Source organism: Opisthocomus hoazin, chromosome 2 (assembly GCF_030867145.1).
Source record: "Opisthocomus hoazin isolate bOpiHoa1 chromosome 2, bOpiHoa1.hap1, whole genome shotgun sequence".
Lineage (NCBI taxonomy): Eukaryota > Metazoa > Chordata > Aves > Opisthocomiformes > Opisthocomidae > Opisthocomus > Opisthocomus hoazin.
In genome coordinates this window covers 12,362,455-12,379,537 of record NC_134415.1, presented here as the reverse complement: position 1 = coordinate 12,379,537, position 17,083 = coordinate 12,362,455, and the positions used below count along the sequence as shown (strand labels likewise).

General features: G+C 44.0%; 1 protein-coding gene across 1 annotated transcript; it reads right to left on the bottom strand.

Moving 5' to 3' along the window:
• Positions 1-1,710: 1,710 nt before the first annotated feature.
• Positions 1,711-16,788, bottom strand: DESI2 (desumoylating isopeptidase 2). The gene is made up of 5 exons (XM_075412642.1): positions 16,529-16,788; positions 9,473-9,545; positions 6,882-6,975; positions 6,035-6,176; positions 1,711-3,195 (listed from the first exon to the last, which is right to left on the bottom strand). The coding sequence occupies exons 1-5, from the start codon at positions 16,565-16,567 to the stop codon at positions 2,962-2,964; spliced, it is 582 nt and encodes a 193-aa protein (XP_075268757.1). The 5' UTR covers positions 16,568-16,788; the 3' UTR covers positions 1,711-2,961.
• Between the last annotated feature and the right edge of the window lie 295 nt (positions 16,789-17,083).

The following is a 17,083-nucleotide window of genomic DNA, read 5'->3' as shown; positions in this document are numbered from 1 at the left end:
AGAATGAGAAAGTAAACAGAGCAGAACCCTGAAGCAGTGATATTTTTCTACCCGTTTTGATGGGAAAGACTCCATAGGTGTCCAGCTTTCTCACAGCATTTTGGAGCGTTCCGGTCCTAGCACAGTGTGGCCGTTGGTCGACTACAGTAATCCCTGCTCGGCAGTAATGCTGGTGAAAGGTAACTTGCTCTATTGCTAACAAACCGGAGTAGCCACGGGCAGGGTGACTTCTTGGAGGCATCCAGTGGAGGCTGAGCTGACAGCACGCGACTGGCGTTGCAGTGCCGCGTGCCTTGATACGATACCCAGCTGCCTTCAGGGTTCAGGTGTCAGTTTCCTCACAGGGTTTACAAATGGGTGGTTTTGAAACCAACAAACAAACAAAAAAATTGAGCGTAAGACAGTATTTTCCCCTGTACAGCTACCAAGAAAATGAATGTTTTTGTTACAAACTTTCCAGTCTGCTTTATAAAAAATAGTTTCAGTTTTGCTTCTAAATAAAAACTGTGCTGTGATCTGTCACGTTCTTGCATTGTACATGCTGTAGTTGTGTGTGTCAATGAAGGTGTAGAGATTTATGACCTAGCGCTCTGGATAGATCAGAAGCCTAAAAAGCTGATTTTGGTACATAAAAGTTAGGTAGCAATGAAAAGTCATTCTATTTATTTTTCCTAAAACCTAGGAAAAGCTACAGTACATTGCTAGATCAGTGGCCTCAACCCTGAGCTGAAATAAAGGACCTGCCTTGGCCAAGAGCCTTAGTCACGTTACTACCACAGCTGCAGAGCAGAGACAAAATAACCTGTCTGTGGCCTGTTGTCTCAGCTGGAAGTAGTGCAAGATTCAGTTCTGTAATGCTTGAGAGTTGACTGGAGACCACCATATTCATTTTCACTACAGGAAAAAAAGGAAGGAGAACTCAAATTCAGAGATTCAAGTGACAAAAGCACTCAACAGGGACAGTCAGTACGTCCAGCTTCTGGAGACCACACAGAGAACGCAGTCAGTGCTGGAGCTGTCAGTCTCAAGCGTTTCCCACTTGGTGGAGGAGGTTATTAAAACACGTACCAAACTACAGTCAAAGAGACTTCTACCATTATCCCACTCTTCCCAGAGAGAGTCTCCCTTGATTTTACCCCCCAGAACTGGGCGTCTCCCCCTGTCTGTACCTTTGCTGCATCGCAGATGAGTGAAAACCTGAAGACTGTCTGACAAAGGGCCCAACCCAACTGCGAGCAGAAAAACTTCCGCTCTTTTCTAACAGGAGTTGGCACTGGCAATTGGAAGAATTCTTACTACGACACAGCCTACTGCACCTTCCTGGAGGGTTCAATGGCACCGACTACCCATGGCTAGGAGCATTCATAACACCAAGCATTCTTCCTTTGTAAGAGGGTTTTGTTTTTTTCTTTTAAACAGCAGAAACTGTAGAGTCAGTATTTCACTTAATGGAAAAACTAAACCCAGCAACAGACTGAAAATAAAGCTTGTAAGAATCGTTTATACTTCTAGTAACACACGCTTCGTTGTGAGCTGATCAGTTTACGGATGGTATGTTTTTTGTTAGTTTAAGGCAGCAAGTCATTCAAAATACACAAGCTCACCTCCCTCATGTTTGTGCTACTGTATCCTTATGTGCACAAGAGAACCTCACTAATTTACACTAATGACTTGGAAGAACCATTAATTCTCTTGGTAAGTGAACAAGAATAAGGCATTCCATTATATATTCTGATCACTAATTATAATTTAGCTCTAATTATAATCTACCAGCAAACATACTTCTGTGTTTTAGAAAATAATATCTCTTACCTTCAGATATAATTACGTGTGCAGATTAGTGGGTTCTGCTGTGTAAACACGCAGGTGCATAAGCAATTTTCAGGTTTTTCTTCATTACATCTGACAAGAAAGTTAATGCCACAGACAGAGACTGTGGGAAAATAAATTAGGATTGCTCTATAATTTGTGCGGATACGCACAACTGGGCAGTAATTTATAGCTCAAAAAAAGACATGAATGTTTACAAACTCAAATGAAGCAAAATCAGCAGCAAAAAGCAAGGCCGTTCCCCAACCATAAATGGCTTGTATTACACTAAACCAAACTATGTGAAACCAAAAAAGAATGCAAGTACTAACTTTCATAGACAAGACTGAAATCAAGTAAAGCAAACAGTGAAAAATTTGTTGATGCTTCTAACAGATGATATTCGGGTGTCTAAATCCTGGTTGAAGTAGACTGTAAATACAGACAGCAGACAGGATGCAAACTACATGGCTGAATTACAAAAGAAAAAAGGGATCAATGTGCATTGTAATGAGAGAGACATTTCCCTTCATATGTGCAAAAATCCACAGTTTCATTAATGTAGAGGTCATACTTCTAGCAACAGATCTTAGACAAAACCAGTCTCCCTACATCCTGGAATCTACCTGTTCACATCAGCCACTTTAAGCGCACAGTACCCTGTTCACATAATATAGTATTCAGCAGTTTCTGGCATTTCTCAGAAATTTAATGTTTGCCTGCCTCAGATCTCGAAAACAAAGGGGAGAGTTCATCCAGGGCATCATGCCACTGCTTTTGAGTTGTACCAACAGTTAAGTCAAACTCAAATCCTCTCTTCCATGGTGGCAGGAGTCCTTACAGGACCTGTAAACAGCAGTACACAATACTGTAAACAAATAATTTAAGTTCTGCTTTATACAAGATGTTAAGTTAACCCAGGTCTACCAAACAGGTGAAAATGAAAAGGGTGGCTTCACACAAAATCCTTCCCTTTTCTCCCAGCAATTCTTTTCACTACATAAATAATCCTGAGCTGAAATAGGCTGATGAGAGCCTTTTTTGCATATAAAAACAACGTTCTAGAGTCAGCTCTCATGTTCTGTCAGGAAGTCAATTGCTGGAGAGATTAAGCTGAAGTATTTCAAACCATTTGTTACTTTGGAGGAGGACTTATAATTTGGTGTGGCGTCCAGTTCTCGACCCGGATGCTGAGCTTGCCAAGGAAGCTGATGCTGCTGCGTCCTCAGCTTCCTCCAGCTCCTCGTGCAGCTCCTGGCTAACGCTCGACTGGAGGGCTGCAGGGGTCAGCCACTCCTTCGGCAGACAGCTCTGCAGAAACGGTATACAAGAGCTGAAGTAGGCAAGGCGATTCACCCATCGTGGAATCTCTTTTCCACACAAAATCTAGAGGGGAAGGGAAAAGAAAGGATTAATTTGTTTTCTGGATTCAGCAGTGACAAAACTACAGTACTGCAAATAAAAAGCAACGGCTGCAGCAGCCTTACGATTTACATGTCACAAATGCCAGTCAAGAAGCACTCTAGTTAGCTGCACTAAGACAACTTTCTCCATCAGCAAAAGCAGCATCCCAGGTCACACAAGGAGACCTGTTTTCCACTGTGAGAGTTTGACACCGTGGTTCTACACTTTTTTTAGAGGTCCTGAAAATCCTAACCACCTCGCTCTTTTTGAATAACTTCTATAAAAGGCAAAGAAATGAGTTCAGATGTGCTTTCTATTCATCGCTAATTCCTCAGAAACCAAAACTGCAGTAGAAATCTGACTACTACAGAAAAGCAGCCTGAAATCAAGCGGTCAAAAAGACAGCGCCAATACTACAGTTACACGGAGTTACGCAAACACCTCAGGATATTTACTGTGACGGCCTCTGATGGCTACGCACAAGATGTCACCACACAGGCCAAGCACACACACTTGGGTCCACTGGGACAAGAGAAGCTATACAATGCAAAGCTGGTTTCAACTCCTCAAAAATACATAAAGCTGCATTAAATACTTGTTTTTACTGTACATCAGGCATCAAATGGTGTTGTTGTCACTACTCAAGGAGTGACCTATTTTACTTATTACCTCCATATTCACTTCTTGTACACTTATTCCAGTGCAAATCTAGAGAAAATCATAGCTAATGGGAGCAATACTCTGCTGCAACTGAGCAGCATTTAACTTGTAATTATACAGAATCATAGGTTGGAAAAGACCTCTAAGATCATCAGGTCCAACCATCCACCCAACACCACCATGCCTGCTAACCCATGTCCCAAAGTGCCACATCTACACGTTTTTTGAACACCTCCAGGGATGGGGACTCCACCACTTCCCTGGGCAGCCTGTTCCAATGCCTGACCACTCTTGCAGTAAAGAAATTTTTCCCAATATCTAATCTAAACGACCCCTGATGCAACTTGAGGCCATTGCCTCTCATCCTGTTGCTAGTTACTTGGGAGAAGAGACCAACACCTGCCTCACTACAACCTCTTTTCAGGTAGCTGTACAGAGCAGTAAGGTCTCCCCTCAGCCTCCTCTTCTCCAGACTAAACAGCCTCAACTCCCTCAGCCTCTCCTCATAGGACTTGTTCTCCAGACCCCTCACCAGCCTCATTGCCCTTCTCTGGACAAGCTCCAGCACCTCAATGTCCTTCTTGTAGTGAGGGGCCCAAAACTGCACACAGTACTCCAGGTGTGGCCTCACCAGTGCTGAGTGCAGGGGCACAATCACCTCCCTGCTCCTGCTGGCCACACTATTCCTGATACAAGCCAGGATGCTGTTGGCCTTCTTGGCCACCTGAGCACAGTGCTGGCTCATGTTCAGCCAGCTGTCGACCAGCATCCCCAGGTCCTTTTCCGCTGGGCAGCTTTCCAGCCACTCCTCCCCAAGCCTGCAGCGTTGCGTGGGGTGGTTGTGACTGAAGTGCAGGACCCGGCACTTGGCCTTGTTGAACCTCATACAGTTGGCCTCGCCCCGTCGATCCAGTCTGTCCAGATCCCTCTGGAGAGCCTTCCTACCCTCGAGCAGATCGACACTCCCACCCACCTTGGTATCATCTGCAAACTTACTGAGGGACCACTCAATCCCCTCATCCAGATCACTGATAAAGATGTTAAAGAAGACCGGACCCAAAACTGAGCCCTGGGGAACAACATATCCCTGTTCTTACAGTCAATTTGAACACTAAATAGGACAAGACATAAAATAGAAACAACAGGACCATGTGGTTGAAGAGTATGGCAAAAACCTGGCCATATAGGCCAGATTTCCTGCCAGCTGCAGCTTTGTCAGTGTCTCACCCTACTTACTTGTACCAGCATTGCACATGAATCATCATCTCAATAAAATTTTCCAGTACCACTGGAAGATCAAACAGTCTACACAAAACACATATTATACAATAAGTGTGCCATCAACTATTTTGAAAAAAGAACAATTAAATTTTATGGAAGTTCACCATGGAAAAAATCGCCAACCCTTTTTCTGAGTGCTTCAGTGAAACATTGGAATAAATTCTGACATGCACAGATTGCTAACTAGTGATAAAAATCACAACTGCCATTCCCCTCTTTGTCCTGGGTTACTTGTTTCTGACCCTCTCCCTTCTGTTGATAGACATGTGAGCGATCAGACATTTAATCATATTGGCAAACCGATCATGTTAAAATAAAGCCGAGGGAAAAAAGCAAAGCCCACTCAACTCCACAGTCAGAGTCTTTGCACGACCACTCAGGTATCCACATGACCAGGATGCAGGTGCTGGTAGAGCAATAACTTGACAAAAGCCTCTCCAGCAGAAGACGAGCACTGTCTGTGAAACTTCAATGCCTTTGTTATTCTCTAACAGTAGGTCATAACTTTAATTTTCAGTGTGATGGCTCTGTGGGGAAATACTGATAAAAATAACATGTGGTTCTATCTTCAGTAGTAATCTCTGAAGCATCTGAAAAGATTGTCAAATCCTATTAATACTTTATTTATCAGGTCTCTCAATTCGGAATGCACCCCTGCTCAAACACAAACTATGTATGACAACACAATTTAGCATTTTTGGCAGCAAAATCTTGTGCTTTGGACATAAGCACAAAGAAAACCTGAGAAACGGTGACATGTGCCCCAGGTAACAGAGATAGGAAGTTGGAAATTGGGCCAGACATTCCAAAGGACAGGAAGGAGATGACGCTCTGTAGCCACCTGGGAAGCACCTTTCTACAGACCTTCATGTTTGTTTACCTCGGATAAAGCTGAAGAAAAGTGATTGCAGTTTTTGTGCATTAGGTGATAAGCATTTCCTTTGAATTCTTTTCCAAGCTCTTCTACTATTTTTTCTATGTCATCTTCCATAAAGTCAGTACTGCCTAGAACCACAGCCTCTCTAGAAGAGAAACAGACAGAGTAGGTGATTAGCCTTCCATGATGCAGGTGGATTACTGTTCATACATTGCTCAAAAATCACCCCACTGTGGGTGGCGAGATCTTTCTGCCTTTCTAGAATAACATAGATTCTTTCTATTCCATTTTACAGCACCACGTTCATCTTTATCATGAGGGATTATTTCCTTGGCGATCACTTAAGTCCTTTGCAACTTAACTCTGACAAACACTGGATGCATTTTTCCCCTCATCTCCAAAGGATATTGTTTCTAAGAGACAGCTGAGAACAGGCAAGAGCTTGTAATGCAGGGAAGGGTCAAGGTAATCACACTGACAAAGTGGAAGAGAGACATGGGGAAACTTTGAAGAGCAACATGTTTCAGCTTTTTCTTGGAATAAAAATTTCACTACCTTGAAAAAGTTACCCCTTTGTATATACTGTATGAATAGCAAAAGCTAGCCCCAAGTCCACATAATTTGTACACATTTAAGTAATTTGACGGCACGCTAAAAATGTTCTTTGCTGTAGACACTTCACTGTCTCATCATCCCTGTCCATCTTTCATTTCTATGAAAAGAAAACACCGATTTCTCAGAAAGTCAGAAATCCTGTAGTATCATTCAACACATCTATCCTCAAAAATAAAGGTAACAAGTTGTTTTTAATATGGCTTCTCAAAAGCAAGAAAATCAGTATCTTTCTTACTTGAATTTAAATGTTTCTCCTAGTTCAGAAGCATTTCCTGGTGAAATTTCAAATATTCCAGAAAAAGGGTACGGATGACCACCATAGGCAAATTCTGAAAGAGAAAGCTCAGATTTAACAAGAACGGCATACAACAACATTAAAGAACAGCAGACCTCGCTGACTGGACGATCCCTTCACAAGGATCTAAAGCTAGAAACCAGACATCTTATTTACATAGGTAACAAACGCAAGGAGCTGGAAATGCACAGTTTTGTTAGTTACTTAGTCAACCCATGTAAAAACTGACAGGAGATCTCCTACATCAGTGTACAGATTTAACTTGAATAACTTTACAGTAAGTATATATTGTTTTCATTGTATAAGTGAGGATTTACAATGTAACTTGTAAATCCTCACTTATACCAATGTTCTTTATACCTGCTTGTCTTTAAAGGTTCACTTACCTATTTATAGATTAGGGATTCAAAGTACTGCATCCTCAAAGGTCTGACGGCACTTCTACTCAGTGCGTACTTCAGTTGTAAGCATGGCAGCAAATAGCGGCCTAATAGATTTTTTAATTTATTGATTTGCAACACTTCAACTGTCCCGAGTTCTTTACTATAACAGGAAAGTAAACCAGTGCAGGCACCTGAAGTCTGCACGTAGCATCTGCTGGTATAAACACTTCACAGTACATGAAAATAGCATGGTGTGCTTTAGCTTCCTTCTGTGTCTTTAAGATAACACAGCATGCCACACCCAGAGTGCAAGAAAAAGTTTTAAGCATGACTTCACGCTTCCTTTCCTCAAACCTCGAAACACATCATCCAAGTCTAGCATTCAGTTTTGTGCATAATCTTTTTTACAACAGGTTAATAAACAAAGTTTGGTGTACTTTGAGAAATGCAAGTCACTGTTCTAGCAGGCGTACGACCTGCTACATGAGAAAGCTGTTACAATCCGAACAGGAAGGGAGGCACATGTATTTGGCACAGCCCAAGAACTGGGTTTCGGGCATAGCACTAACAGAGTCAGGTCTTTCTGCTTTGGATTAAAAAAAAACCAAAAAAGTTCTGACAATAATAATTGTATTTTGTCAATTCGTTGCTCTGATGACACTTGCAAACCCAGTTACAATGCGACCATTATAGGAGCTGAAACACTTATAGGTAAGGTAACTTTGCACAAGGTGGTCTTTGGATTGCATGCCACACCTCTTCCTGCTTCCCCTCGCCTCCAAACACATTCCAAAAAAATGAAGTAGATTTGTCTTCTTCAAAAGGACTACTTTCAGCGACAGCGTCACCTCGGAGCATCACTGTAATTCTAGACAGGAACACCTCAGACCGGAGCCTGTGCCACAGCACGCTCAGAAACACCTTCTGACAGCAACGGGGATTCAAAGGAGCCTGAACAGATCAGGAAGCTGCATCCCCAAAGCACCACCTATTTAGCAAAATCGGAATGTATTGCTGTATTATATCACAAGTGTGTATTTTGTAAACAGCATGCATGAGATGCCTTTTAAAGAAACTGTTTTTTTAAAAACAAACCAACCTACCCATAAGGAACGGACAGTTTTTTCTGAGCATCAGGCACTTGAAGGTGTCTATCTGCAACAGACTATTGTTTCTGTAGTTAAAAATTAACTCCTTGCATGAAGTGCTGGCATAATACTGAGGAAACACGATTCAGCCACGCTTACACGAAGCATACATTTGTTTTAGCAATATGTATTTCAAAACCTAAAATAAAGATTTCTATGCTCAACTGAATAAATTGCACACTTGTTCATAGTCACATAGCTTTACACAAGAATGCAAGATGATGGCATCCTGGCTTGGATCAGGAACAGTGTGGCCAGCAGGAGCAGGGAGGTGATTGTGCCCCTGCACTCGGCACTGGTGAGGCCGCACCTCGAGTACTGTGGTCAGTTTTGGGCCCCCCACTACAAGAAGGACATTGAGGTGCTGGAGCGTGTCCAGAGCAGGGCAGTGAGGCTGGTGAGGGGTCTGGAGAACAAGTCTTACGAGGAGTGGCTGAGGGAGCTGGGGCTGTTTAGTCTGGAGAAGAGGAGGCTGAGGGGGGACTTTACTGCTCTCTACACCTACCTGAAAGGAGGTTGTAGTGAGGCAGGTGTTGGTCTCTTCTCCCAAGTAATTAGTGATAGGACGATAGGCAATGGCTTCAAGTTGCGTCAGGGGAGGTTTAGATTAGATATTAGGAAAAATTTCTTTACTGCAAGAGTGGTCAGGCATTGGAACAGGCTGCCCAGGGAAGTGGTGGAGTCCCCATCCCTGGAGGTGTTCAAAAAACGTGTAGATGTGGCACTTCGGGATATGGTTTAGCAGGCATGGTGGTGTTGGGTTGACGGATGGACTTAATGATCTTAGAGGTCTTTTCCAACCGATGATTCTATGATTGATTCTATGACTACTGGATTATTCGTATCCAAAGTTTTTTCCAGAGGAAGAAGAGCTGAGAACTTTAAGAGAAAACTGATGAACAGGTTTCAGGAGCCTGACTTCCCTCACTACCTGAAAAATGTTTTTTAAATAACAGCATTACCAGAAAAAAAGAATAAGTTATGTTTTTGTTGTACGTACCTCGGCCATACACCTCTATACCTGAATGGAACACTCCAATTCCAAGGGAAGAAGTATATTCATTCATCCAATACTAAAAGGAAAGAACAAAAAAGACTCTAGTCAGTCTCCAACATAGACTTGTCTTCCGATAACAGACTCACAGGTATTTGTCCCCCACATCAAAAGCATAAAACCCTACCACAAAGCGAAACTGCACACCCCATTTTATGGGAACAGAACACGCTAGTAAAATTCCTCAACTGCACACAGTGAATTAATTCCATCAGGTTCTACTCCAGTGTTTTAGTGCTATCAGCGTCTGTCAACCATGGAGACTGTACCTGGGAGCAATCCAGATCAACTTTTGATTTGTCAACAAGTTACAGGTTGCAAAGTTTTCCATTAGGTGGAACACATTCTAGAATCAACTGCAGTAATTTGCAGAAGCACTTTTTTTTTTGAAGTAACATCAGCACGTAGGCCTGTAATGCACATACACCAACCGTCATTTATAGCAATGACCACACTCCTGCTTACGACCAGATGAGCATGAGACGCACTCAGAGATACGTAAGATGAACTGAAATTACCTTAGTACATTTTGACTTTGAATACTCAACTGGTGGTCACCATACAGGACACTAAACCCAGATGTCTCCATACATCAGGTGTAAGCCTTTTTAACACCTGTTTCCAATATATCACTCCTATTGTAGCCAACAGATAATAGCATCATTTCAAAAGGAAAACAGGAAGTGATAATTTTAAAAAACAGGAAACAAAAGAAAGGAAAAAACACCTTTCCCTTAGTGCTTTCTCTTTTCTTTTTCAAAAGCAACAGCAAGTGCCTATCAGGAGCTATTACCCTCGAGACCTTGAAGACGCACACAGTTCTGGAAAGGGCAAACCTCAAAATTACTGTCTTTCCTTGACTGCATCACCACCCTCAGAATCAGCCTCCAAGCACTAAAAATTTTCAAGTAGCACATAATTTAAAAAGGAACCTGAAACAAAGGCTAAAAAGCAAAAAAAGCCTCAGCTGTATCCCTAAAACTGAAATTGGCTAGCAAGAAAAACCCCTCAAAAATACAAGAAAAACATTGTCAGTTACTCCAGTAGTGGGATTTTTTTCCTGCCAGGTCATCTGGTCCCAAAGGGCACCCCTGCCTACAAGGCAGCCTTCAAAAAGTCAGCTGGCGGGCAGGACACAGACTGAGGGTAGTACCCCCAGCAAATTACTGTTTGTTTAGCAAACAGGAAGAAAAAGAGGCTATACTCTTTACAAAACCTGCTGACATAATAAGTGCCTTCTGGTACAAAGTCACTATTAGAACAGCATAACTGATGATAAAAATGTAAAAGGTTACAGGTGTCACACTTTGTTAAGATGTGCTAGCTGGAGTTCGAACGTAATTTACATGGCCACTGCAAACATTATGGCATATAATGTGTGTTTCTGAAAGCCATTTTCTCCCAGTAAAAATGATCTACTAAACTTTGGGCTAAGAAGCTGTTTATGAAAATCAAAACAAGTTAAATGGCAAAAAGAGCAACTCAAGCCAAGTTACAAGCTTTCAGGCACTACGTATGTATATATTTGGCTTTTACAGTCACTCTTCTTCCAAGTATCATCAAACCTAAAATAAACAGTCCCTCAAGTTCAGTTACTAGCAGTTGCCAAACACCAGCACGTCACTTTTCCAGCTGAAAATTCACAACTGTGCTAGCAGACACAAGACACGAATGACTATCTGGATAACCAGATGCCGAGGATTTGATGGTCTCTTCTTTAGACAAGCCAGTTGTGGGGAATTTTGTCAGTATGAATTAACAGAAGACAGATTTTGCTCCTTGTATTTCTTTAAAGCTAAGGATCATTGAGATCTGTAGACAAATTTTGCTTAAGATGAAACTTTACACTTTGCTTTAATTTCTGGCTTTGTTAACGCATTGTGATGTTAGCTAGTGGGGTATGGATGATTATACTAAATTACCACCTTAGTCTATTTAAAGGTCTGTTTCAAGTTCTTTCCTTCCTCCCTCCAGAAAAGAGCAGAGCTAGTCCGTATGTATCTAACCAGACTTTTCAGATCAAGCAACATCCAGAAATCTACTGGGTTAGATTTACTCTGTATAGAAAGACACAGAACAGGGAGAAAATAAGAAGAGGGGAAGAAGGACAACAATGTTAAGACTACCCAGCTAACTTTAATGGGTTTGTACGCATAAAAAAATGGATTCTGTTCATTAAAGTCGAATCAAATCCCCCATGAAAATGGAAGAGCTACTTAAACCTATTTCAGTTCTGAAGTCAGTCCTATCCCACGCTTTAACAGCTGACCATTTCAAAATCGTTTTAGGTTCATATTTATAGTCAAAACCGTAGGCACATTCAACATACAGTTTGTCAGTGAAAGCAGAGAGTACGTTTGTCTAATAAGAAGGTATATCCGAATGAACCTAGCCTAGAACTGAGCTCAACAGGGTCCCTGGTGTTCTAGTCTTTCCTCTCCTGGACACCCATTCCATTCTGCCAGAAAACTCTGGGTCCGGCCTCTGCATTTCAAGCAACCTACACATCACGCACGCATCGGATCTGTTAATGCCAAGCAAGGTTATCGCTGCTCTTTGAGAAATGGAAGTCACACAAGATACCCCACAAGCGGTGGAAGTAATAAAGCCTAGTTTGTCACTAGGCAGAAAAAAAAAAATATTGTTCATGCTCCTCCCCTCCCACAACCCTGTGAAACGTCCTGCGAGGTAAGGGGAAAGGACAGAAAAGAAGGTCACCGATGCTCCTCATCGATCCGTACAGAAGCAGACGAATGGGATGCAAAGCTGCTCCCACAAGATCTTTGGCAAGTCCAGTGCTATGCAAGCGTGCACTCCTCCTTACTGGTGCCACCTAAATACACGGGGCTCACCAGACTACAGAAATGGAGCACTGGTGGCAAATTAAACAAGTGTTAGAGTCTTTGGAAGAAGTGCCTAAAGCAAGCTGGCACTTCATATTTCTAGTAAGAACAGGGTAGGTTAATTGAAGATAAAAGAATTTCAATAAGGCAGAATTACTTTCCCCCTAGGAACAGTAATTATATCTAATTATTACTTAATCTGGATCAGCTATTAGAAGGCTGGTGACATTTTCTCATTGAACAAAATGCCTTATCTCACCAAAGAAAGAAATGCAGGACAAATGCAACTTAAAGTACACTGAATATGGCTACAGCTGAAATGATTATATACGACTTCCAAAATAATTATTGTAAATTAAATTACATATATATAGCTCTCTACATATCTCGCTGGTTCACTAACATGCCGTAAGTTCTGGAATCTCAAGCTGATCCCAGGACCTGTATCCTTGCTTCCGTTACACAAACTGGATTCCCTCCATTTAGTCTGACATGCATTTTGCCACAGCAGAATGTATAGAAGAAGCACAATCCCACATCCTCAATATTTTGCAGTAAGTCGGTCTTGTAAAACAGGAATTCATGTTTAATGCAACTATCAGAACGGAAAATATTAGAGAAGTATTTTTCTATGCGCACAATAAAGTCATGTCACTGAAATGAAAGAAAAACACTAATCCCAGTGCTTCAAAAATACCTTCATTGCTTTTTTTCAGAGCTTTCATGTATGTTAATACTTTAGATTGTTATAGCCTTATTTGACAAGGGAACAAATAGGATGCTACTTTGGGCACGAAAAAGCTAGACTCCTAAAAATACCAGTTAGTTAAAATGAAACTATAAGGTACTCTGGTTCTCAAAACACAATATATCAAAGTCTTCACCCTACCCTTTTAATGATCATAAAAGATTTTCAAAGGCATGAACTGCAGCACATAAATATGCCCTTAAGCTTCTCTCCCTCCGTAAGTTACCAGTACTTGAAAGTCAGCTTTCTTGTACAACACACGCACCCCTCCTCACCCTTTGGTGTTATCAAACATCCTCGCTTTTTCAAGCACTAAGGACAGCGGAAGGGTATATCCTCCAGAACCAGCCGACTCAGTCCTGCGAGGAGTTTCAACAGCAGCAAGGTCACCTAGTACTCCCCTGCATACCTAAGCAGCTGTCTGGGAAACGAAGCTACAGTTAGCACTCGGGTTAAAAAAAAGCTGTTCATATGACTGCTGCAATTATAGCAGTGTTGATTCTGTCAACGAGGTGACTAATGGTGGTCTCTTGTTCCAAAACGCAAACAAAAAACCCCCAGTCCCAAACATAAACTACAAAAAAACTCAAACCCACCTCCAAGTGACACGAAATGTCAGAAGCAAACAGTAAACCTGCTAGTGCCTCAATACACGGTTGGCAGGATTTCATGACTAAACAGAGCTTCAAAATAGCTATTACGAAAGAGTCTTCCATGCTCCCCCCTCCACTTTTAGTGCCCCCAAACAATGCAGTATCATTGATTTCAGCAGGCTGTCTACATGCAGTAATGTCACTGCTACGCAACATGAAAATCAGGCTTTAGTTTAAGCTCCTGCTTCAAACAACTTTAAAATGGACTGAGACATCATTGAGCAAAAGAATTTGAGGCAGGATGTATATTGACAGTGTCTTTCAGACACTGTAGGAACCTCAGTTTTTCTTTCCAGTTTAGAGGAAATCTGTGTCTCTTAACGGTCAAATAATGTAGACATCGTTACAAAACAATAAACACAGCTGGAGTAGGATACAGAAATACTCTGCTTAGTGGTCGCAGGTTACACTACGTATAATTTGTGGTGATGTACAGCTTCGACAAATACCACAACTGCAGACCAATGCACAAAGTGCCACCCCTACATGTGATCAAACATCTGCAAATAAATGTGCTTGCTTGCTTCTTTTGGAGAGTAAGTTCTTCCACAGATAGTGGCTTCAGGGACTATGCTACTTCTTAATGTATGCAGAGCCCCACTAATCACAACAGGACATCCATCAATCCCCAACATGTCCTAGGGAAAATTATGACACTAGTTTTGGAGCACAGCCTTCCTGTTGCCTTTTCTTTTTTTTTTTTTTTTTTTTTTCTTCTTCCACTGTCAGCCTTACTAGGACGGCTGGAGTAAAACCGAGCACAGCAATTCAGCCCTGGAGGAAAAAGAAAGGAGGATATGGGCAGCAGCAAAGAAACCTAAGGGGCAAGAGATGAAGGTGAACCATGTTACCTTGGCTGGACCTGATGATCCTAGAGGTCTTTTCCAACCTTAATGATTCTATGATTCTTAATGATTCTATGATGTGAATGAAAGAGCAGAATGTCACAAGAGAAAAAGGAAAGGCTGAAGTCACACCCCACCAATGCTATCACCACAGTGAGAATGGAGTTTCTCACAGAGGCCATGGCGTTACCTGCCAGGCAGGCACTTACATGGAGACGTTCCATTGTCTCCAGTTCTGACAGCCTGCCTGTGAACTGGGCCCAGGCAACACTTTGCACAGCTGAGCAAGTCTTCATGAGAACACTGGGTCCTCCATCTTAGCAAGTCAGAAGTGCGTCAAGCCTTGGCTTCAAAGATACTATCTTACCTAAGAGTCCTGAAACTGAAGTCCTACTTCTTTCTCTGTGCCAATACTTATAGTTAGTATACGTAAAACCATCTCTTTTCATGCTAAAAGAGCTTCTCCAATGCATATTTTTTAACTGTACTCCAGAGAAGTCATATATATGCACGTGACAGAGCATCCTTCACCCCTTAAGTCTAGTATAAATAAGGCACACTGACTTTTTGTTGTATCAGCATCATTTATGAGCTCATCCGGGTGACCAAAGAACCCACCCCCAAGAAAAATCACAATCAACAGACTGCTCCTGTCTCCAGTCTCTCTACAACGAAGGAGAAAAAGTAGAAGTAACAGGTTGTATTTGCTGGAGACAGAACTCAGACACAGGAGGGGGAAAAAAAAAAACCAAAACCCTTTGTCAGGGACATTGACTTCTATGGTAAGTATCAGGGTGAAAGAAAATAATTACAAGAATCAGGCTAGTTCATATAATCTCATACACTTTTAATTTCAAGCCAGATAGCTCCCTGTTGATTGCTATTAAATATTCTAGCGTTAGAGCCTGAGTATTTCGAAGCATACATGCTGCATTTTCTCTCTGCTAGCAGTCACTGACCCTACACTATACACCTTCACCCTTTTAAAGCGCCGAAAGTTCACTTTAAAATGGTGGTGGTAGGAAAGCCTATCCAAAATAAGGTAACGCAAACGCAGTTACCTGAAGCTAGCTGTGAGTCTTACTGTCCCACTACCAGTAGACTCAAAACGTGGTCAGAGAACTAGTGCTACTCGTTCTAATTTCCAGCGACTGAAACGCATTAACGGATAATATTTTCTTAATATTACTTATCCACACCTCCTGTTCCGTGGAGGTACTTACACCTCATTTGTTACCATGGCATTTGAGCAGCTTCCAGCTGAACATAAGACAATACAGCAGTTGCTGTAGGTGTCACAGAACGATTACCCAGAAGGGAGGGAAGGTGAGCTCACAGGACTGCAAAGGAAGCTGGAGCAATTCCTTCATTCCTACCAAGTTGCTGCCATACCAAAACCGTTCAAAAATTGTGGTCTATAAAAAAAAAGAGATGTTACTGACACAGCGCTAAAAAACTCTTATCCCTACGGAGCCAGTGGTTATCCCAAACTATTATCCTGCTGGAAAACCGGCCACTTTTATGGATTCAAGACGCAGGAAGGCAGGGCCCCGCCGGGCTGAGCCCTGGGGGCAGCTGTGGGGTGGGGAGCAGCTCGGCGCAGGGCAGAGTTCCCCCCACCACAGAGAGCAGGTCTACCCGCCACCGAGCCGCCCGGCCCGGCTCCACGGCAAACTTTGGCGGCAGGTCACCACGGACCCGCACGAACGGGCAGCCCTCCCGCCCGCCCCGAGCTCGTCGCTTCTCCCGCTCCCTCACCGCCGCGGGCCGGAGCCCACCGGCGCGGGCAGGGGAAGGGCAGGGAAGTTTCCCCGCTGCCCTCGCCCCCCGCCCCCGCTGTACGCTCCGCGCCGCAGGCCCCGCGCCCCGCCCGGGACCCGGGAACGGGACCCCCCGCCTCCCCCAGCGCTCACCATGTCGTAGACGTTGAGGATCACCAGCTGGTTCGCCATCGCCGGCGGCCCGCGGGCGCCCCCCGCCCGCTCGGTCGCTCCCGCTGCGGCGCCGCTCCTCAGGCCGGCGGCGGGGCGGTGGGGAGCCCCGGGGGCCGCTTCCTCCTCGTCCTGCCTGTTGCTGCGGGGCGGGGGGGGGCGGCGGGCACCATGGAGCCGCCGCCGCGGAGGGACGGGCCTGGCCCCCGGCAGACGCGCTCAGCCCGCGGCAGGGGCCGGGCGGCGCGGCGGGGAGGGGGGGGGGAGCGGGCCCCACCCGGTGGCAGCGGCGGCGGGAGGGGAGGGAGGAGGCGCCGCGCGGCGGTCAGGGCGCACGCGGGAGAGCGGCGCGGGCAGCGACTCGCGCCTTCCCTGGCGCTCGCGCCGCCGGGGCCGCGGGACGGCCTGGCCGCCCCGCCAATGGGCGCAAAATGGAGCCGGCGGAGCCCGCCCCCATCTCCCGCGCGGAGCGGGCCGGCGGGGACTACAGCTCCCGGCGCGCACCGCGGCGGGGAGGGCTACGGCCCCGCCCCCTCC

What these genes read in the sequence shown, in the direction of transcription:
- DESI2 (XM_075412642.1), bottom strand. Translation starts at nt 16,567, where the DNA reads ATGGCGAACCAGCTGGTGATCCTCAACGTCTACGACATG. An exon ending in TCCTCAACGTCTACGACATG is followed by an intron (nt 9,546 to 16,528) that starts GTGAGCGCTGGG and finishes CTTTCCTTTTAG; the next exon opens with TATTGGATGAATGAATATAC. An exon ending in TTTCTTCAGCTTTATCCGAG is followed by an intron (nt 3,196 to 6,034) that starts GTAAACAAACAT and finishes CTTCCCCTCTAG; the next exon opens with ATTTTGTGTGGAAAAGAGAT.